The 23,001-nt window shown below is 37.5% G+C and overlaps 2 protein-coding genes across 2 annotated transcripts in view; both read left to right on the forward strand.

Moving 5' to 3' along the window:
• The window catches only part of jak2b (Janus kinase 2b), a 29,616-nt gene extending 16,959 nt beyond the window's left edge, over nt 1–12,657 (forward strand). Inside the window, exons 5-24 of the mRNA XM_026931339.3 lie at nt 13–158; nt 519–813; nt 3,135–3,254; nt 3,544–3,701; nt 3,873–3,984; nt 4,774–4,960; nt 5,248–5,372; nt 5,721–5,855; nt 6,007–6,094; nt 6,272–6,399; nt 6,496–6,634; nt 6,930–7,081; nt 7,253–7,403; nt 7,747–7,886; nt 8,980–9,169; nt 10,430–10,554; nt 10,710–10,882; nt 11,037–11,154; nt 11,463–11,576; nt 12,070–12,657. Of these exons, the coding sequence (XP_026787140.1) occupies nt 13–158; nt 519–813; nt 3,135–3,254; nt 3,544–3,701; nt 3,873–3,984; nt 4,774–4,960; nt 5,248–5,372; nt 5,721–5,855; nt 6,007–6,094; nt 6,272–6,399; nt 6,496–6,634; nt 6,930–7,081; nt 7,253–7,403; nt 7,747–7,886; nt 8,980–9,169; nt 10,430–10,554; nt 10,710–10,882; nt 11,037–11,154; nt 11,463–11,576; nt 12,070–12,204 (2,931 nt within the window). The 3' untranslated portion in view covers nt 12,205–12,657. The remainder of the gene's footprint in view (nt 1–12; nt 159–518; nt 814–3,134; nt 3,255–3,543; nt 3,702–3,872; nt 3,985–4,773; nt 4,961–5,247; nt 5,373–5,720; nt 5,856–6,006; nt 6,095–6,271; nt 6,400–6,495; nt 6,635–6,929; nt 7,082–7,252; nt 7,404–7,746; nt 7,887–8,979; nt 9,170–10,429; nt 10,555–10,709; nt 10,883–11,036; nt 11,155–11,462; nt 11,577–12,069) is intronic.
• Nucleotides 12,658–12,794: 137 nt separating this feature from the next.
• Nucleotides 12,795–22,287, forward strand: zgc:114041 (uncharacterized protein LOC574425 homolog). Its single transcript, XM_026931166.3, has 5 exons — nt 12,795–14,046; nt 14,600–14,824; nt 15,130–15,273; nt 15,777–16,538; nt 19,468–22,287. Exons 2-5 carry the CDS (start codon nt 14,623–14,625, stop codon nt 19,662–19,664), a joined length of 1,305 nt encoding a protein of 434 aa, XP_026786967.3. The 5' UTR covers nt 12,795–14,046; nt 14,600–14,622; the 3' UTR covers nt 19,665–22,287.
• Nucleotides 22,288–23,001: the final 714 nt, after the last annotated feature.

The following is a 23,001-nucleotide window of genomic DNA, read 5'->3' on the forward strand; positions in this document are numbered from 1 at the left end:
TTTTGATTTCAGTGGAGGAGTGACTTTGTGAATGGCTGGGTGAAGCTGTCCACCAGCCACGAGACCCAAGAAGAGTGCCTTGGTATGGCTGTCTTAGATATGATGAGGATAGCAAAAGAAAAGCAGTGCTCGCCGCTTGATATTTACAATGCCATAAGGTATGAATTACTGAGAACCAGGTAAATCATGCAGTGGGCAGCAGGTGCTGATTTCTCTGCCTTTGTGATGACCTAATTTGCTTCTACATCAGAACTGATACACTTCAATTAGATTTTATTTGTGTAGTGCTTTTAACAAATGACATTGTCATAAAGCAGCACACGCAGTGGAGCCTGACCTAATTTCACTGCTTAATATCCTGTTTGGTTTTTATCTGTGTTTTCTCTTTGCATCCATACATGTCTGAGAATGATTTTGCTTTCTTCTTTGCTTTTATCTTGGTTACAAGAATGTAATATATGCTAGACATGTATTGAGACATGTATTGAGACACCTGTCTGTATGCTTTCTGTTCACAGCTATAAGTCCTTCCTCCCAAAAGACATGCGCCTGAAGATCCAGGACTACCACATTGTAACGCGGAAGCGGATCCGCTACCGCTTCCGCAAGGTAGTGCAGCAATTCAGTCAGTGCCGGGCCACACCACGTGATCTCAAGCTCAAATATCTGATCAACCTAGAGGCACTTGACTCTGGCTTCTACACAGAACGCTTCCAGGTCAAAGAGGCCTCAGCAGGCCAGGTCACCATAATCGTCTCTGCTGATCAAGGCATTCAGTGGTGCCGTGAAAAGCAAAAGGACGCCCAACTAGAGGTTAGCAAACCAGATAAGTTACCTGGTACTTACTGTTGGCTGTGTGACATTATATATGTCACGGATTCCAGGACAGTGTGGAAATATGAATTCTCCGCCACTGTGTGTTGCATCTTCAATTTTTTCTGATTTGTTGAAATCTTCATCCACAAATTGCATTTTTGGCATTGACCAGAGCAAAGTAAACTGGAAACTAAGGCTAGCTTGCTGCTGATTTCACATAAAGGTGGTTGTTTGAAATGATGACAGCAAGGGCTATTTTGCCCCCATTAAAAGGTATTTAGAGAGCTTGGTGCATAATTATTATTACTTCCAACTGCCTTGTGCACAGATGCATAAGCCATAACATCATTAGCAGCCACAAGAAAACACAGAATGTTCCTCAGAGTGGGCGGCCAATCTCTTTTGGTTATTTGCTTCATAGTTGCTGAGACAAAGTATAAGCAGGTCCTGCATCCATCTATAATAGTAGTGTTAGTCAGTAGTGAACAAAATATTACGAGCAGGTTTTCCAGATAGGGATTAAGCCTAGTCATAGATTAAAATGTCCTTTTAAACTGGACACTAAATTACTTTCCTACATTTAGTTTCCTACATTCAGATTTAAATGATCCAAAAGATTAATGCTGTAAATAGAGGTTTAAATTAAACCTCTGAGAAGGCAAGTCAAGTGCTGTCAAAAGAGAGAGATGGTTTATTGGGAATACATCAGTAAAATACTTTGACACAGCTACCAGACAAATGCTCACAGACAGCATTGGCCCATTACATGCTTTGGATGCTTTTATGCTTTCAAATGCATAAAGTAAATTCAGTGAAAATCATTTTAATTTTGGAGCACAAGCCTTTATCTATGACCCAGTGGGGAAACCCTATACAAACTTGTCTCAAAAGATGCTCATAATTGAAAGGTTTTCGGCATATGCTACCTTTCATTATGGAATTCATGATTTATGTGGAGTCAGTGAACTCCAGATTTACAGTTTTCAGACAAAAGGTGCAATTGATTATTTCCTAAACTTGTCTCTGTATAACCTAGTTTGAAAGAACAGTTCAGTGTCTGTGACAGTGGGTATGCTCAGACTATTCTTAAACATGTCTTAAGCACCTGCACTACAGCCATATTGGCACTAGAGGTCAAGTAGAGAAAAAGTTTGGTGTTTGAAAGAGGCAGTTTAAGAGTCATTGGGAAGGAACTTTATTTCAACCCAAGAAGTGTGCTCATATATATGTGCCTGTGTCCTTGATCTCTGTCTATGTGGTAGCCATCTGGTTTGTTGCTGGAAACCTTGTTAAAGATAAGTTAAAAGGTTAGGAAAAAATGCCTGAATGGTTAATTGGCAGTTAATAAGTTCACACTGCAAATAATGGTTAATAAGTTCACGCTGCAAATATGACAGAAATGTACTTTAACCTTTAACTGAAGTAAATTCTGTATTCTAAGAAAATGAAAACCTTCATCAAAAATATTTTTTAAGAAAACCATGTCACAAATATAGGCACCCCACCATTTAGCACTTTGTGCAAATTCCCTTTACCAACATATCAACACTGAGTGCTTGGAACACAGTATTGAATTCTCATTAAATGTGTATGGACTTCACAGGCATGAGATTAATCAGCACTGAGAAGAAGAGTGCAGTGCAATCCACGTTATGAAATGTTCATCAACAAGAAGTTTGCAATAGCATTTCTCTAAAAGAGAGGGTGTAATTTCAAAATCTTACATCCAAGATCAAGATCCACCCTTTTATGTAATTTAATTAGTTAACAGTTCAATTTTGTATGCAATTTTAGGGCAACTGGACATGTTGTTTACATGTTGCCTAATGAATAAACAGAAAAGTGTGACATTTTTCACAGATCTTCAGTATATAATTTTTATTTAAAGTATTAAATAAAGTATTTTTTGTCTAGATTTATTTACATTTACATTGAACTTACTTAACCATGTGCTGTGAAACAGGAATGTGTAATGTGCTACTTGAGTAACGGCTTGTTTATTATTATCAGTGTTTTACAATTACAAGTATACTAAACTGCTTTTGAACGGTTTACTGTCAAAATCTGATTTTTATTTATTTATTTATTGCAGTTACGAGTTTCTGTACATGGAAACATACTCATTATTGCACTATGTTGGATAAGCTGAGTACCTTAATAGTGGTTATCAGGATTAATTAAATTTATAGTGTAACACTGAAATATTGAGTCATCTAAGATGTCATATCTGTCACCTTTGTATTAAAATATTTGAGGACATACAGGGCAAAGCAGCACTTTTCCTATTCACCCCCAATGACACTGTACTTCTTGTGCAGGACCTACAGACATATTGTGATTTCCCTCATGTGATTGATATCAGTATCAGACAAGCCAGCAAGGAGGGAGCCCACAAGAGCCGAGTCGTCTCCATCAGCAAGCAAGATGGCAAAACTCTGGTAAGATTGTCCATCAGAGTGATTAGCTCAAACCTGCAAACACTGCTAACAATATGTGAACATTTCTAGTGCATAATGCTAACAGCCAGCAGCTTTTAAAGAAAGGTATGTAAAATGATCCCATGTCTGTTATAAACTGTTATTTTGGCAGGTGATTTGGAAATACTGTACTTTGGTCTGAATTATAATTAGTGTTTTATTAGATGTTCATCATGCTTCTTGCTGTATTGCCATAACCCTTCATTAAGTGTGTGCACTCTGATGGAAATTTTTGTGTGTTTTTCAATAGGAGCTGGAGTTCTCCTCCCTTGCCGAGGCTCTGTCCTTTGTGTCTTTGATAGATGGCTACTACAGGCTGACCACCGATGCACATCACTACCTCTGTAAAGATGTTGCACCACCTCGATTACTGGAGGCTATTGAAAACTACTGCCATGGGCCAATATCGTAAGCCTCATAAAATCTGTTCAGAAAAAATTCCTTGGTTGTATATGTTAAATTAGTTGGCCAACTCAATGTAAAATTGTATAGTTGGAGATAATTAATTCATTTATTCATTCGTTTATCGTCTATAATTGTGCTGGACTGACCATCTTAAATTGTGTGCTTGGAAAGCAGAATGGAGTTTGCCATCAGTAAACTGCGCAAGGCTGGAAACCAGCGAGGTCTTTTTGTGCTACGCTGCAGCCCCAAAGATTATAACAAATACTTCCTGACATTTGCTATTGGGGTACGTTTGCTTTTTGATATTAAGAACCCTTACACTTTGCATTTGTCAGAATAGGCCTAAGATGCCCAGACAACATATTTTACAGCTTTTCAGCATAATTATTTTACTCAAAATTGAAATCAAGATTATTTATCACTGATATTTAGACAGTTTTATTAAATGAAAATTATGTGTCCATAGTCACCTTTAATGATTGTATTTTTAAATACTGAATATGAACAAAATTAGACGCTATATAATTATATAGCATGCAGGTGTGGCAGTCATACGATCTTGGATTGGTGTACCTGAGTAATACTGTCTCAGTCTTTAGTCCCAGTGTGATTAGAAAGAAGAAAATTGAATGTTGTCCAATTGCGATGTGATTCTTCAGACCATGATGTGCTCGGTCAGATAAGTCTTGGTCAAACCCTATGAATGCGAAGCTTGGGATTTAGTGCACTTAAGGATCTGATATCTAACATGAGTCAGCTGACAATGCACTTGACTGTGATTACAGTTAAAATATGATTGATTGTATGGCCCTATACAATCAATCTGTAAAGGTGTTTTACAGTATAGAAATTGGTATTACAGTGGAGTAGTGTGTGGATACTGTATCAGTTTTCAGTTAATTGTTCTTTATAATCAGTGTACACCCAGTTATGGAGTTGTGATTGCTGTAAACTGCTTACCTTATGACAAACTGTCTATTGATATAACAGTACAAAACTTTAAAACAATTAACTCTTTGAACGAGTAGTTACTATTGAGGGTAGTTAAGATTTTGATCTGATTTTCTTCTTTTAGATGTGTACTGAGGTGGAATACAAGCATTGCCTGATCAGTAGGTCAGACGGTGGTGATTATGTTCTGAGTGGGACTAAGAGGACCTTCAGAAGCATGCAAGAGCTGCTCAAATGTTACCAAAAAGAGACTGTTAGATCAGATGGCATTGCCTTTCAGTTCAGCAAATGCTGCCCTCCCAAGGCCAAAGGTCAGTAATGCACCAGAAGTTTCCAGCTTAATAATCAGATATACAAGATTAGGTAACTGGAAGAAATACATGGGATTTCTGTCAATATGCTTTATCAGGGTGTCTGTAAGGCCTGAAAGACTTTCATCTGTATATTTCATTTGTCAGTTACTTAGATATAAATTTGAATATATCTATATGTGGTGATTAAGTTTCTTCAAAAATTATTTGAAATTATGTGCACTTTATTAATAGATCAAATAATTATAGGCTGTTAATACACCAGGTCTGTCTTTGGTCTGTTGCAGAAAAGTCAAATCTTCTGGTTTGTCGGAGTAATAGAGGCTCAGAGGTTCTCCCTTCACCCTCGCTGCAGAGACAGAACATCAGTCAGATGGTTTTCCACAAAATCCGGAAAGAGGACCTTGACTTTGTGAGCATGCTTTCTCTGTGTGACTCTCCATAAAATTAAAACATGAAAGTTCAAAAACCTATTTCAACTGTAATTCTGTATCAGCACTTATAGAGAGGCCTGACCCATGTCTTATTGCCATGTACGTAACTTATTCAAGACTGTCTTATTGGATATATTACAGCTAAAAAGAAAAAAATGGATTTGGCAAGGTAGAAATAGTCAATTATTAACAAATTTCATAATTAAATGCCCACATTAAATGCCCACAAAATGTGTCTATGAGCTGTTATGCGTTGCAAGTAATTCAAGCTATAGTAATGGTGTATATAGTGTTTGTGTACTTACCTACCTAATCTCTCTGTCTAGGGAGAGAACCAAGGCCAGGGAACTTTTACAAAAATCTTTAAGGGAGTTCGGAAAGAGATGGGAGATTATGGAGAAATGCACCAGACAGACGTCATCATCAAAGTCCTTGATAAAGCACACAGAAAATATTCAGAGGTGTGTAACATCACACTGGCTACAATTTAGTGGCTATTAGATTTCTTGGTTGTAATAGTCATGGTGTACAATATTTTTGGTAGTTTTTTCACAAAGGTGATATTGAAGTGGCACTGTTTATTTTTATTTTTTCTTTTCTTTTCATCTGCAGTCCTTTTTTGAGGCAGCCAGTATGATGAGCCAGCTCTCCCACAAGCATCTGACATTCACCTATGGCATCTGTGTGTGTGGCGAGGAGAGTAAGTGTGTGTCATGTTTCTCCCCAGGCTATTATACTCGAAATTTAAGCTCATGCCCTCTACTCACCCTTCTCTATTACCGCTTAAGCACCATATGTCTGCTGACAAGCTTTAATTGGTGTTCTTCTCTCTGGGTCAGTAATGGCAGGAGCTTAACTTATGTAATTGCTGTTACAGACATTATGGTGCAGGAATATGTGAAGTTTGGCTCCTTGGACATCTACTTGAAGAAAAACAAGAACAGTATCAGTATTTTGTGGAAGCTGGAAGTGGCTAAGCAGCTTGCATGGGCTATGCACTTTCTGGTAAGGAAGTGTAATAAAGCGTAATAAAGTGTAACGTTTCAAACTTCTTCAAAGCAAAAGACACATTTTATATTTTCCCCCACTTTCTCCCAACAGGAGGAGAAGAACCTAGCTCATGGGAATGTATGTGCCAAAAATGTCCTTCTAATCCGTGAGGAGGACAGGAAGACGGGCAACCCTCCCTTTATCAAACTCAGCGACCCAGGCATCAGCATCACAGTGCTGCCCAGAGAAAGTAAGTGAACGTCATGCTGCATAGTGAAGAGCAGTATACTGCTCTAATTTTTATTGTACATTTCATTTAGTTTGATTGATTGTAGTTTACATGACTGTTAAAAACCGGTCTCATGAAGAAGTAACTATTCAATGATGCTGAATGATCTAGTCATAATGTAGTGCAGGGTTTACATGACATGAATCATATTGGGGTGGTCTTTTTTGAACATTTAGGAACCTGTTTATCTGTGCCTATTTATGTTTATCTGAACTACTTGGATGTGGGAGCTCAGTCTCAACCTCTCTTCTTGCAGTTTTACTGGAGAGAATCCCATGGGTTGCTCCTGAATGTATTGTGGACCCCAAGAATATAAGCCTTGCTACAGATAAGTGGAGCTTTGGCACGACTCTCTGGGAGATTTGCAGCGGAGGAGAGAAGCCGCTTGCCAACATGGACAGCTCCAAGGTAAGGTAATCTCACCAGACAGTTCTTCATATATCATTCAGGGACTGCAAAACGTGTGCACTGACCACTGCATCATGTATCAATTAAAAATGATTTTTGCATCATAATGAGGACAACATAAAAAATGATTTGTAAACTTATAAATTGTTCGTTCTGAACATTTCTCTTCAGAAACAGTTGTTCTATGAAAAGCACCATCAGCTGCCTGTCCCCAAGTGGACCGAACTGGCCAACCTGATTAACAGCTGCATGGACTATGAGCCAGCATTCAGGTCATCCTTCAGAGCGATTATCCGTGACCTCAACAGTCTCTCTTGCCCAGGTTTGTGGTTTCCACACACACACACACACACACAGACACACTGTTGTGGGAATACTGCTGGTGAAGAAGAAACAGGCCACATCGGTTTTTCTACTGTTAATGGAGAAGGACAAGACGTTAACTTGGAATTTTTGACCAATGCCACAAATCTGGAGTGTTGGATAACACTGACATTGTATTGCCATTGTTTTACCCAATTATACAGGTGTATAGTCTTAACATGTGTCCACATGTGTATATTTTGTTTTCAACAAAAGAGTGGATTTGTGTTGATGTTCATTTGTGCAAATCAGCAAAGATCAAGAAAGATTTTTTCTCTGAAATATAAAATATTTGTTCACAGACTATGAAACGGTGATGATGGAGAGTGACTTGGTGCCCATTAGAACCGGAGGCCTTGTGCTTGTCACAGGAGCGTTTGAGGACCAGGAGCCAGTGCAGTTTGAGGAAAGGCATCTGATTTTCCTACAGCAACTTGGCAAGGTAGTGCACTTCAAATGTTCATCATCATCCACTCATTTAAATTTCAAAAGGAAGTCCATGGTGTCCAGGTGTCCGCAAATCCTGTGCATAGTAGAGCCCACTGACCACATCGCCTGTTCTAATGGGGTAGAGGCCACCTTTTATACTTTAGGGTTGACAGTGTAAGGTCCTGCATAAAGAAGTATCCAGATCAAATATAGCAATCATGTATGTTGGCAGTAGATACTGTCATTCAGAAAGTTAGTTTCTTTACATTCAGTATGAAAATTAGTGAAGCTCTGTGCCCCAGTCGAGTTAAAAAATTAATCCATCTGTAAGTGACATCAGAAAAATATATGCCAGTAAATAAACCTTGAAAATAAATGGTAAAATAGGGCACTGTATCTGAATTAAACAGATACACTGTAAACTAAGGGACCACACTAGTGCTATAAGGTAAGTTTATACTTCTTCTGTGCCACAACAAAGAGAGGGGAATTATGGATATGTGTGGTGGGCAGAGGTGCACAGATAAGCTGACTTCCACACCTCAGTCTGCAGTGCTTAATGCTTATCTATAGCACTGTTTGTCAGGCAGGTGCTGATTGGCTGAGTATTGAGCATTAAATTAAAAGAGCCCGCAAAATAACTCCAGGTTTTTCCATGCCTGCAATTGGTGATCCTCAGTGTTATTGCATCTCGATTCTTTCTTTCTTTCAGTTTTTCTATTTTTTTGTTCCGTAGTGGACACCTGTGTGACCACCTGTGCACCACACATTCATGTGTTCGTAGAGACAGAAATATAAATCAGGCCTTACACAACACCTTGGCAAGAGAAGAGTGAGCTTAGTCTTGTTAGTGGGCATAGCAAAGGAGCACACACAATGAGTGGCTTTTTTAATACTTCATTACACAAAGCCATAGCCAGTCATCTGTGGCCAGCATCATCATCATAGGAGGAGAAAGTGAACACACACAAACCACCAAACAAACTAATGACCAAAGGCACTACATTTTATGGTTTGCTAAGTCAGTCCACACCCTTGTGATGATAAATTGATAATTATTTATTTATTAATTATTGATTATGCTAATTAGCTGTTTTGTGCTGCAGGGGAACTTTGGCAGTGTAGAGATGTGCCGATACGACCCCCTGCAGGACGGTACAGGCGAGGTGGTGGCAGTGAAAAAGCTCCAGCACAGCACAACTGAACACCTTCGTGACTTTGAGAGGGAGATTGAGATCCTTAAGTCTCTCCAGCATGAGAACATTGTGAAGTACAAAGGAGTGTGCTACGGTGCAGGTGAGGAGGTGTTTTGTGGATATTAAAATATCCTCCAACCTTCTTCTAGAATCATGTGTTCATATGTAGATTACTTTGTTTTGAGTCCATATAAATGATGCACTTTTTTCCCCTTACCACAGATATAATTGATCAGGCATGATCAAAACATGTTTGTTGTCCAAAATTTGGTAATTTTTTGTTCTGGAGCTTTGAGACTAGTCTTGGTAATAAATATGTATAGTAATAAAAGTGTATAGCTTACAAAAGTCTATAAAAGGTCAAGCTCACAAAGGCTGGAATATTTAGCACCTGAGAAGGTCAATATCTAGAGACAAATTGCAGAAAACAAGAAAATGGTGTGACATGAAAATGGAGGAGAAAAAAGATCTACACTGTACCAAGGTGATCGTGCACACCAAACACGTCACACACGTAAACTGCTATTTTTAAACCTGTTGTGTGTCTCAGCCGAAACATCCTTTCTCGCATAAGCGTGACTTTGATCTTCTGTCAGCTGAGGCATTTGTTTATGGCTTACGGCTGTGCACAGACAGAACAGCCTGCCCTCCATTTATACGGCAGCATTTCTTTTGTTTGAATTGAATGATTAGTTTTATTTGTCTTAATTTATGGGTTTGTGCTGGCTCGCTTCCTTCTTTTATATCCTTTAATTAATAGCAAAATTATAAAATAACTGGGTTTCACAAATTCAGTGGTATTCTTAGTCGCATTGTCTGACTCAGTAAAACCATTTGTACATTTACATTTTGACAAGATAGCAGAATAAATTTTGATTTAAATATTTATATACAAGTGAAATGGATACTATATTATCATCTGAATCACTTCTAACATACAACAAGCTTACAGAACTTTGGGCCATGTTTCCTCCCTAGATCTCACACATCACTGAGTGCTTCCCAATTTTGTGACTAGGAGGAACGTGATTCTGGCTGCTACTTTTTAAGCCATGCAATAGGATTAATAGATAACAGTGAATCATGCAGTGTCAGAAACCACATAAGGAAATGTAACTGAAGTTATTTAACTCAACATTTAGGTCAACTGGTAATTACAAGGTTCTCTAACCTACTAGCTGCATTAGCCCTTGCAGCTACAAAACTAACGAAATAAAACTGCCTACACGTCTTGTCTGTTTGAAGGAAAAACTGTTTCTGAAATAATTAACGTTTGTTCATAACTTTACTCTCAATTTTTGTTTGCATTTCTCCGTATCAGATTCATAATCGAACACAATATGGTGGTCTTTTCTTCCAGGAAGGCGAAACCTTCGGCTTGTGATGGAGTACCTGCCGTTTGGCAGTCTGAGAGATTATCTCAGCAAGAACCGAGTCAGGATTGACCAAAAGAAGCTTGTACATTATGCCTCTCAAATATGCAAGGTATTAGAGTGATGCATGCCAATATCCATGCCTGCTTCATGTGTGATTATTATTAAATAGTAGCTACTTTCTTATCTAATTTCTTAACTGGCCTCAAGGCTACAAGATATTTTGAGTAGAAGTGGTGTATACATAAATGGCTTGTGTTGATACAGGGTATGGAGTACCTTGCAAACAAACGGTACATTCATCGAGATCTGGCTACTCGAAACATCTTGGTGGAGAGCGAGTCTCAGGTAAAAATCGGTGACTTTGGCTTGACCAAGGTTTTGCCTCAGGACAAAGAATACTACAAGGTTAAAGAGCCTGGAGAAAGTCCAATATTCTGGTAAGAGTTTGTATTTTGATTTTTTTTAGATGTGTTTATTAGTTTTGGATTGATTTTATTCTGAATTTCTTATAAGACAAAAGGCTTAAAATCTGTGTAACTATTTTGTAGATAGTGCACTAAGATTTTGCAAATGTGGTCCATTTGTTTTCAGGTATGCCCCTGAATCCTTAACAGAAAGCAAGTTTTCTGTGGCTTCAGACGTCTGGAGTTACGGTGTTGTGCTGTATGAACTCTTCACACACAGTGACAAGCTCTGTAGCCCCCCTACAGTATGTATCACTCATTCCCTTGTGTTTCTCCTTTAACGTTTGTTCTCATTTTTTATTAATTTCATCCTAAGAACAATGGACAGCATATAAGCAATGGCCTTTCGAAATCTTAGAATCACTTTACTGCTCACACAAAGGAGACACTGGGTTTAAAATGGTTTAGTTTGTGGTTTAGTGTGCACGTCCCGTAATCACATCAGGCAAATAGAATTCGTCCACCATCACATTGTCTGAATTTGTTGATTTTGTATGACATTGTGCATAAAAAGACAACATTATTAGCTAAGCATCACTCTATCTCTGTTTAGGTGTTTATGAGCATGATGGGAGGAGACAAGCATGGCCAGACTATAGTGTATCATCTCATTGAACTGCTGAAACAAGGGAACCGCTTACCTCAGCCAGTGGGTTGCCCCTCAGAGGTAAGACACCCAGGCTTCACAGATGGCCAAAAAGTGCGAATACTTCTAAATGAACAATCCAGACTAAACTGTAAGTTGTCTTGTAAGTCAGAGATAGCAGCTGAAGTGGACATCATGTGTTTTCATTACAATATCTGTTTATAAATTCACCTTTTCAAAGACCATGACATTAATTTACATATAATGGCATAGAATTAATTAATTATATAAAGGACTTTTTAAGAGGACCAGTCTTGGACTGTTAGTACTTACAGCTACTTATAGTTGTGTTTCTTCTTTTAAAAAAATAAAAGCATGTTACACTGTTTTAAAAGTCTAATAACAAATTTCAAGCATAGGCACTGCACCAGGAAATAACGTAATATTTTATGTTGACATTATGTATTCCTGAATAAAATAAATCTGATAATTATATCAGATTTCCTTATTAGAGAATATTTTTATACTCACAAAGTAATTATTATTAACTGCCTTGTCTTTTTAATTCTGTTAGATGTATGAGATAATGCAGGAATGTTGGGATAACGACGCGACCTTTCGTCCGGCCTTTAAGGAGCTCACCCTGCGCATCGACTTGTTTCGAGACAGCAGTGATTCAGACCTATACACCCAAGTGCCTCCATTTTAAGACAGAAACACTTTGCTTTGTTCTAATAACTGCCTTGAAGATCATCAGCACCAGGTCGTTAATCAGGACCTCCATCATCACTCTCCTTGCTTTTCAGTGAGCTATCTTGGCAGACCTCATTAAGGACTTGGAACTTCTACCAGCCTTTAAGCAACTATGTTTTGGTTTGCTTTTTTTCCCCCAACACCCCCTTGCTAGCAGTGCTAGCATATTTCCTTATCCTGAAGAACTGTGAAAGGAAGAATGCACATGCAATTGCGTTCTTTTTATATATGTGTTTTTATGTACATATAAATAAAGATTTTATAATTTTATAAAAATGAAAGATGAATGCAATTCTGGCTATATTTGGACTGTTAAAAAACAGTGAAATATAAATGAAGAAAGATATATAATGTTTATAGCTTTCCATCGTCATGCAGGTGGTGTCTAATTAAAATCAGATATTAAAAATATGTGTCTGGAAGAAGTTATTTTAAAATGTAATATTTTATGTCTCTAGTTTTATCTGATATGCAACAGCTTTTTAAAAAAAAATTGCTGGTAATTGATTGACTGTGCATTTCAGTTTATTTCAAAAGGTTACGTTGTCTTAACCATTGAAACTCTAAGAAAGTAGCAGAAATGTGAATTGAAAATAAACCAAATGATTAAAAAAAAAGATAAAAGGTGAACAATAAAGGTTAGGCTCAGGTCTTTGATAAATGGTGGCAGTTATTGATGGGTGATGGGCTAGCTTTAAATGTATTTATGACACAGTGATTTCAGTCTCAGTCCTGAGAGGAAGTACACAGTACTCTAAAAGCACCGCTGAGATCTGAGACTGAAGGCCAGGTCACTCTTCGATGCGTGTCTACAGCCATATCTGAGAGATTCTTCCAGGCTGCTAATGACCTACCAGTTGAGCTGCCATGTTCAGCTCCAGTCTCAGCAGTGTCCAAAGAAGGGTCTGGATCAGCCCATGTCGTCTTATAGAGGCTGCTGACAGGCTCTAAACTAGCCGTGGTATCCACTCTAAAGCTGGTGGTAGCCCAGGTAGGACTGTATGGTGCAATGCAACCTAACATGCATTTTCATATGACACATAAGCCAACCTATTCCACTTGTGTTAGCTGTTTTGTTGCTAGCATTGGGCCAGATGATCCCTTGGATACCGCACTCCTGCTGATGGGACCACACTCCGACTGATGGAGATATGTGGCCTGGTTGAGACATGCTGCCAAGTATGGTTAGCAAAATCTGCTCAGCTCACAGATGTGTGTAAATCAACCCTAACTAAGAGAGCACGCCCCTGAAGCGTAGCGGTTGGCCGTGGTTTGCTTTGCAGACATAAACTTAGCTCATTTGACTGTGACTACATCAGATCAGTGGTTCCTGAATATAATGTCGCAGGGTGACAAACTGCAGTTCTGTCACTGGTCCAAGTATTTTCATGGGTAGGTAATAAAATATTAGTTGACGTTTTGCTGTAACTTGAAACAATAAAGTTTAGATTACTTGTGTTTATCTAGTGGACTCAAACTATACAGTAAGCTTATTTACAATATTTTCTGTGTAGCCTGATGGCCTCAATTAGAATTTTTGACCCGTCAGTCTTTCCATAGTGACCCACGTTGTAAGTCAGTTATAAATAGAAGTGTACAGTTGTCCTCTCTGATATTGTTATATGTCTCTGTGTGCTGTTAGAACGACAACCAGCAACCAGGTAGTAAATATAAATCCACAGATGCTTCACAGGAACAGAGAAGGGATGATGTTGGAGTACTTTACTACCGAAGACTGAACCTTTCCTCCCTTTAAAATATACTCTTAACTACATTTATTGAACACTTTCTGGCTTTGGTGAGTGTAATAGCTGTATAGAATGTTTCCTTTTACCTCTGGCACTTAGGTATAGGTACATGTAAATATTTGGGTTTTTTCCTGAATAGATATTGACTATATACTGAATTTAAAGTCTGTAATCAATGTAATGTACATTTAAATTAACATTTTACAATACCATTTAAATAAGGTTTCATTATGCATGTGTTGTCTAAAGTACGTTGATGGATTTTCACTTGGAACAGACTGATTAAGGATTTGTGTATTTCTTGTACTGCCGTTGCCAACTCTTAATGAGCAAGATTTGACACCTTGAGATCATTTTGGAGCAGCCGCAGGAAATGCAGGAAGCAAAACTGACACTGTAAAATTTATGTCTGATTTATAACCTTATAAATGTGAATTTTACCTCAAAATGTCAAAACATTTCAATTCAACAATATTATAGAATTGTTAACATTTCATTGTTACAGAAGGTAAATATGTGCAGTTTACCTGTTTAATAATTAGCTACAAATTGCATACAAGCTTTTTATAATGGAGATCTAAATGTCATATAATTATCCATTAGGAGGTGGAACTGACTGACTCACCATGAAAGAGTACAATGTGGATCCACCAGATGGTGGGTATGGGTGGGTGGTGGTTATCTCTGCCTTCTTCTCCAGGGGTCTTACCACAGCCGTCCTTAAGAACTTTGGCCTGTTTTTCCTGGAGATCCAGAACTACTATAACGTCCTCACCAGCACTGTGTCATGGGTCACATCCACCAGCATTGCTATGTTTCATCTAGGAGGTGAGCAGGAGGTGAAGCTTGTGCTTCACTTACGTCAGCTGTCATTGGAACATTCATGTGATGTTTTTCCTGATGGCTCAAAATTTTCTAAAACTATTAAGGACAGGGATAGAAATGGCATGTTATAAATCCAAAAAAAAAAAAAAATTTAAGTTTAAAATGCAAGATCCAGCAACAGTCACAGGAATGTTTCATTTAAAAATGATGGCTTTACAGTGAGTCTATTAAAAAAAGTCATTATATAATTTATATTATACAAAAAAATTATTTATAAAAAAAAAAACTCTTGTACTTTCTGTGTACAGCTCCACTTGCTGGAGGTCTTGGCGTCTATGTCACACAACGTGGTGTTATGATGATTGGTGGAGTTCTGGCTGCTTCAGGCATGATCTTTGCCTCGCTGGGTCTGGGCTTGCCATGGATGTATCTGTCTGTAGGAGTTCTTCAAGGTAGTAGTAGAGCCTTCTTTATATTTTGTTGGATAATAACAAATCTTGTACTTTACTTACTTACATGAATGGATCAGAGAAATGTTTTGTGATCCCAACTACAAATATCTAAGCAAGTTTGTAGGTCATATGACTGAGATTAATGAAGGGCAAGAAAAACCTGAAAATTCTACAATCTGTCAGCGATCATTTTGTACATGGCCCTGTATAAAATTTTTTTTTTTTTTTTTTTTTTAAAGCTTGATGGTTTCACAGATATCTCTCAGAATTACTCCAGCTTGTATTCTAGTAGTGTTAGATGTCAGAGATGTATTTAATTATTCACGCACTTACATTCCAATTGCTGTATGATTGCTAAATGATTTTTAACAGTGAATTATGAAAACATGTTGATGGTTTTCTCAGCTGGCCTCATCCAGGCTACAATATTCCACAATCTAGCAATTTTTAGCAGCTTATAGAAATAAGATGATGTGTAACTTGATGTGTAACATGATTGCTAGGGCTCGGTGTATCCTTCTGCTGGATGCCAGCTAACATCATGGTCAGCCACTACTTCAAACACTGGCGTCCTATTGCCTTTTCCATCTCCAGCTCAGGCGAGTGCGTCTTTGCTGTGGCCTTCAGCCCTTTTTTCCAGTGGCTCATTGAGACCTACTCATGGCAAGGAGCTCTGCTCATCATTGGAGGACTTCAGCTCAATCTTTTGGTGTGTGGAGCTCTGATGAGACCTCTCAAACCTAGGGCATTTTCCCAATCCCCGACCCTCATGATGGACCCAACATCCAAGAAAGCTCCTTTCCAGTGCTCACTGATCCAGAGGCCTGAGCTGCTGCTGTACATTGCCTTTGCCATCTTGGCTGCCTCTGGTTTCTTCATCCCACCTCTATTTCTGGTGCCATATGCCAATCACAAAGGTATAGAGCAATACTGGGCTGCCTTCCTCCTCTCCATTTTGTCCTTGGCTGATCTGCTAGGCAGGCTGGCCTGTGGTTGGCTGGCTAATTTGCGCGTGTTGAGGAACCTCCAAGTATTGGCGATTGTGTCCATCTTGCTGGGAGTGGTGGTGCTGCTCCTGCCGCTTGCACATACCTACTGGCCAATCATGGCTTTCACCACACTCTACGGCTTCCTGTTTGGCTGTGTTGTGGCCGTCCACATCACAAGTATAGTGGACATTGTAGGGCTGGCGGGCTTTGACAGTGCACTTGGACTCTTTATGCTACTGCGAACCTCTGGGGCATTCATCGCGCCACCTGCTGCAGGTCAGTGTGTCCTAATTAGTATCTCTTGCATTGCAAACATTCTTTTACTATACATTTACTCTAAATAATTTCTCTGATCATTTTTTAGTAAATTCAACCTAGGATTAATTTTAGTCTCCAGAACATTCTCTACTGTGAGAGTAAATGTTGTGATCATAAATGTGTGACGATATAAACAAAGGCTTGTCCGTGCCACGAGACTTGGACGTAAGTCAAACTTTCAATAACATAATGACCCCAAACTATTTCTGGACCCCAAGCACCCAGATGGGGTCCAGAAATAGTTCAGTCAGTTCATTCTCCTGTTTTGAACCCTATTTAAACCCTGTGGTCTAAAGAGGCTTCACCAAATATTAATTATGGAATTATGCAGATAATTTTGAAAAGCAAAAACACACTATGTAAGAAAAAAATTGGGAATCATGTTAAAACTGACACAGCATATGTTTTAGCTCACCATACGATTCATTACGTGTGTTATTCATTTCCATGTTAGTTTCATGAAGTGTGGAGTTAAATGTATATTGACATCTGTGATCGTATTTAGTCTTACTTAGGGTTAATATACCATCTAGTTTCAAAGCAAGTGCCAGGTTACAAATGGTTGCAAAGTAGGTGTGTACAGGCGAGTTCCTGTAGTTTTTTTGGTCTCAACCACGAGTCCTTCGTCTGTCATTTTTCCATTGCTGCCTAGGCAGGTGTCTCAGACATAGAGACAGAGAGAGAGAGACAGTAAACTAGTTTATCAGCTGTACATCAAATGGAGCTAGTATGGCTACACACTGTAGATTGAGCTCACCCATTCAGCGATGATTCCCATAGCCTGAAAAACTAATTCTTCCCTGTTTCACATCTACCTACAACCCCTGGCAAAAATTATGGAATCACCACACTTAGAGGATGTTCACCCAGCTTTTTTACTTTATAGCAAACAAACAAATCACAGATATGACACAAAAAAGGTTTTGTTCAATAGCTTAACATTCTGGTTTGTGAAATATACATAAAAAAAATTCAAGGACATTTTTTTTATTAATGGCATGTCTTTTTCCAAATCAAGTCGAGGAAAAAATTATGGAATCACTCAATGTTGAGGAAAAAATTATGGAATCATCAACAAAAAAAACACAATTAATACTTTGTTGCTCCTCCTCTGGCTTTTATTCTTTGAGGCATAGACCTCACTAATGAAAAACAATATTCCCCATCAATCTGGTTCCAACTTTCTCGAATAGCAGTTGACAGATCAGCTTTGCAGGGTGGAGCCTTAACATGGACCAGTTTTTTTACTTTCCACCATAAATTTTCAATTGGATTGAGATCCGGACTGTTTGCTGGCCATGTCGTTGAGTTGATATGCCTTTCCTGAAAAAAAGATTTAAAACTGTTTGCTCTGTGGTAAGATGCATTGTCATCCTGAAAAATTATTTCATCATCACCAAACCTATTTTCTATGGATGGAATGAGAAAATGTCCAAAATTTCACTGTACAACTGTGCATTGACTGCTGAGGTAATGACTGCCATCTCCCCTGGTCCTTTACCTGACATGCAACCCAATATCGTAAATGAGTTGGGAAATTTGATTGGTTCAGGCAGTCATCTTTATATGTTTTATTAGAACGGCACCAGACAAAAGTTCCAGCATCATCTCCTTGGCCAATGCAGATTCATGATTCATCACTGAATATCACTTTCATCCAATCATCCACACTCCATGACTGCTTCTCCTTAGCCCACTGTAACCTTGTTTTCTTCTGTTTTGGTGTTAGTGCTGGTTTTCTTTTGGCTTTTCTATATGTAAATCTCATTTCATTCAGCCGGTTTCTTACAGTTCTGTCACAAACATTGACTCCTGTTTCCACCCATTTGTTTTTCATTTGTTTTGTTGTTCTATTCTCAAGGCATAGTGCATGAGTTTTCTATCCTGATGCTTTGACATCTTCCTTAGTCTGAATGTATATCTACCTTTCATAACCTTCCCATTAAGTTTATACTTAACAAATTTTATACTCAACAAATTTTAGACACAGCTGACAGGGAGCAATCTTTGGCCACACTCCATGTTGAAATTCCTTGTTGAAGGAGTTTTATAATCCTTTCCATTGTTTCAACTGACAACTCTCTAGCCAGGTCCAACAGCCCATTAAAGTGTGTAAGCACTCCCTTTTAACTGCTGACTTATTAACATTTTTAGACTTGTCCCAGTATTTGTTTTAGAAATGGAAATTAAAAATTGATTCCATAATTTTTTCCTCAACATTGAGTGATTCCATAATTTTTTCCTCTACTTGATTTGGAAAAAGACATGCCATTAATAAAAAAAAATGTGATTTGTTTGTTTGCTATAAAGTAAAAAAGCTGGGTGAACATCCTCTAAGTGTGGTGATTCCATAATTTTTGCCAGGGGTTGTATTATTTCTAACCCCTAATCTCCTGCAGCAGATACAACCTTATATTGCGTATATGTTTTCATCCCTTCACTGTAGGATGTTGGTGATATTTTTGTCCATGTTTGTTCATGTTCCTAAACCATTTTTATCAAAGGCTGTTTTACATGCTGTAAGACTAATAATCCTTCTTGATGTGCACATGGCATTGTTACTTTAAAAATAAATGTACATCTGAAAGGTTTCATTTTATGTTAAAGGTAAGTAGAAACCTTACGTGTTCAAAAGTTCCAAAGTGTTTTAGAATTGCACCAGCCTCAGTTGTAGTGTAAAATATCAGAGAAGCAAAACCAGACCTTTTTAAACAATTGAATGTATTAGAATTGACAACATTTTTTAAGAGTGATCTCTAATAATATGTCGATAGTTTGTCTCGCTGACCTTGTATCATTAATAGCAGCACAGGATGCTGAAGTGTTTGACAGTAATAGTGATGGCAGGTCTTTTACAGGTCTTTTTGTGTGTGTCTGAATGTCACAGGCTGGCTGGTGGACTGGACAGGTGAATTCAGTGCTGCGTTTTATCTGGCAGGCCTCTGCTTTATACTCTCGGCTATTTTTGTAGTGATGGTCGACAAGCTGGTGGAGAAGAAGAATATCGATTTGATGAAAGTCGCAGATGCTGCTGCTGACAGTGAAACTTGTGCAATGAATGGAACGGATCATTTCGAAGCGTAAAGACACCATCATCAGTATATTATCATTTTAAACTGTAGATAATTTTGTATATTTTTTGTGTTGTGAACAGTAAAAATGTGTGATTTCCAAATGGCACCTAAACTAGGGCTGGGTGATATGACAAGGTTTTATTTAGTTTGCATAAATTCACAATACACTTTTCAGAAAATTAAGACATTTGTAGCTGATCAACCTCCAAAATGCTTATTAATTGCATTGATTTATTAAAAAAAAAAGAGAGAGAGAGAGACATTAAAGATTATCTATACACATTATATACTTAATAATTAACTAATAATTAACTAACTAATTAATAATAATAAATATTTTAGCTTTAATAACTGTGTCTTTACCATATTGTTCACTAATAACTGGGACCATATACAGATAACTAATGTATTCACTCTCTCACCTCTCATAACTACATACTGCATTACTTATGAGCTGGTGCAGAGCAGAACATTTGAGTTTCCTGGGGAAAACTTTAATTTTTCACCTATCTGTATATATAGACTATGTTTGGTTGATTCAAGATAGTGACACTTTTCTGTCTTCCATTTATAATTTTGTTGTTTGAAGTGTGTCATCATATTATTTTGAGGTATTTATATTTACCTGATTATTATTGAAATTGAATGATTGTACTCTTGTACTCTTTATGTTTTTATTTAGACCAGCAAAGTACTTGTTGCAAATTTCGAAGGTCTCATCTTCTCTCACCTAGCCAATCACTGTACACTACATATCAATCGAATGGGTTCCTTTTAGCATCCAGTCATTTCAGTTTAGCATTCCGTCAAGTTCATCGAAGTAAAAACTCAGGAATCATGTCAATATATCATCTTCATCATATGCTACAGAAGATAGCTATAGTAGTAAGTGCTATAGCCATCCATGTGCGTCTGAATATGAATAAGCCACTGGATTGCAATGTGGAACTTGAGGATGAGCGGCCTGGCCTTACCTCATTAAAATGTTTCAATAAAATGAGGTGTCTCCTTTGCCTCCACTGAAGGCATGAACTCCATTTAATTAAAAAAAAAAATTCCGTTTAATTTAAAAAAAAAACAAAAAAACATGCTGAGTTACTTTTCATGTGAAAACATCACATTAAATAAAGATAAAGTTAAACATAAACTTCATCAGTTAAAGACATTTACTTTTTACTTTTTAATACTTGTGTACATTCAAAAGTAGAAACTTTTTAACTTTCAGTTAAGTAATTTTTTTTTTGCTTTGGATGCTTCCATTTTTACTACTTTTACTGAAACATTATCTATATTTCTCAGTATTTTGTCCACCCCTGGTCATAAGCAGTACTAACAGCATTTTGAGGTCAGGGTCCCTGAAGTCAAAAACGTGTTTTTTAAGTGACTGACCCCCCTGCGATGGCTGTTTGTGATTATACAGATTAGTATTTGGGTCAAACTTGATAATACAGTGACTCTAACTAACCATGCAGGTTATGTAACAGGTTATGTATTTGCATTATCAGACACACTAGATTTGTTAGATCTGTTTTGTAAAGTGACACACTGAGCCTATATGCAACACAAACTCTTTGAATCAATTTGTACAGTTAGGGGTACTATTGCAATCTCTTGCTTCAACTGTACTATTTTGTCTTCAAAATTATTTCTCTTGCTTGATGATATACAGTGCCTTGCACAAGCATTCCTAACCCCCAGCCCTCAAGTATTCCACATTGTGTAGTCTTTCAACTTGGAATTCAAATGGACAATTTTTTTTTTTCGTTTGATTTATGTATAACATTTGAATGTGCAAAATATTGTATTGTGACACAAAGACTAATTAAACAAAAAAAGTTGACATTTACTGGTTGCATAAGTATTTACATTTTTTTTTATTTGTAAATCATTTTGAAAACTATATAGATTTTACACCCACATCAGTATTATGGCCTATTTTGTGTAGATTCATGACATATCATTCCAAATATGTCTGTTTCAGGTCCAGGTTGTAACACTACAAAATGTGGAATATACATATATACTGTATATATAAACACTAGCCCACTATTAGTGCTCAGTCCTATTCCAGTAATTTAGCACTTAACATTCCAACTATGTTTTATATGTCCAGGGACACTAGTATGGACCTAGAACCATTGATAGGTTAATGAACTGTGGCCTCCATCCCAACACAATTTTTATTCTCCTGGAACCTTCCTTCACTGTGAATGACTTATCATTTACAAGGAAGGCATATACCATGCCTATAAAGATATGTCTACATTAAATATCATGATATTTTTTCTGGATTGATTGACTGACCACAAGATGGCAGTGTCACCCCAATTGCTGAACAACAAACTCATGGAAACTGGAAAAAGTGTCATTGCCTTGAATGAACCATGCAGATGAGCAATAGAGTGTGTGAGTAAGGTGCAGTACAGCTTCAGTGCTCCTTGGCAGTCTCTGAAACTGTACAGGAGATATGAACACAATTTTTCCTAAAGACATTCCTTCGTTCAGTGTTTTGATGATGGTGGTGGAGAGGGTGCTGTTTCTCCCATATATGTTCAGTTGGGTTGAGGTTTGGTAAATGTGAAGGCTATTGCATGAGCCCTCCTTCCCTGTGGATGCTGTGGAGTCATCCTGGAAGAGACCAATTTCATCAGAATAGAAATATTTCATCCTAGATTAAAGGTGATCAGTCACAATAACTTTGAATTGATTTGCACTGATTCTTCCCTCTAAGGGGACAAGTGGAAATCCTGCCAGCAAAATGCTCCACACAGCATAACAAATAAATATAAAAGACTGTTGGGCAGTGTCTGGGAATACCAGCTGTGTGTTGGAGAGGTAGAAAAAATTGTTAAAATTTTTTGAGTAAAAATTGACTTGACAATAATAAAAAAAAAAAAAAAAAAAGAGAAAACAAAAGAATAATATTTGAATAATAAAAATGTAATTGTACATTGTATATGTGCAATTTCACAAACAGAAGTTACATTTATACAAGTGATCATCATAGTACTCACTTGGGAAGGGATGGCACTACTAGCAGGCAAATAGGCCTACATACACACTTCAATAGACATATTCTTTTATATATATATATATATATATATATATATATATATATATATATATATATATATATATATATATATATATATATATACACACACACACACACACACACATACATACAACATATATGTAGACAGGAAGACAGGTAGACATTGCCATGAGTACATATGTTTATTTCCTCAAATTGCAATGATCACATCACTTATTAATCATTACAAATTGTTAACTGCCTTGATATTGCTGTGGTTAAAATAAAATGAAAAAATGACAAGAAAACTATA

This window comes from Pangasianodon hypophthalmus, chromosome 24, assembly GCF_027358585.1.
Source record: "Pangasianodon hypophthalmus isolate fPanHyp1 chromosome 24, fPanHyp1.pri, whole genome shotgun sequence".
Lineage (NCBI taxonomy): Eukaryota > Metazoa > Chordata > Actinopteri > Siluriformes > Pangasiidae > Pangasianodon > Pangasianodon hypophthalmus.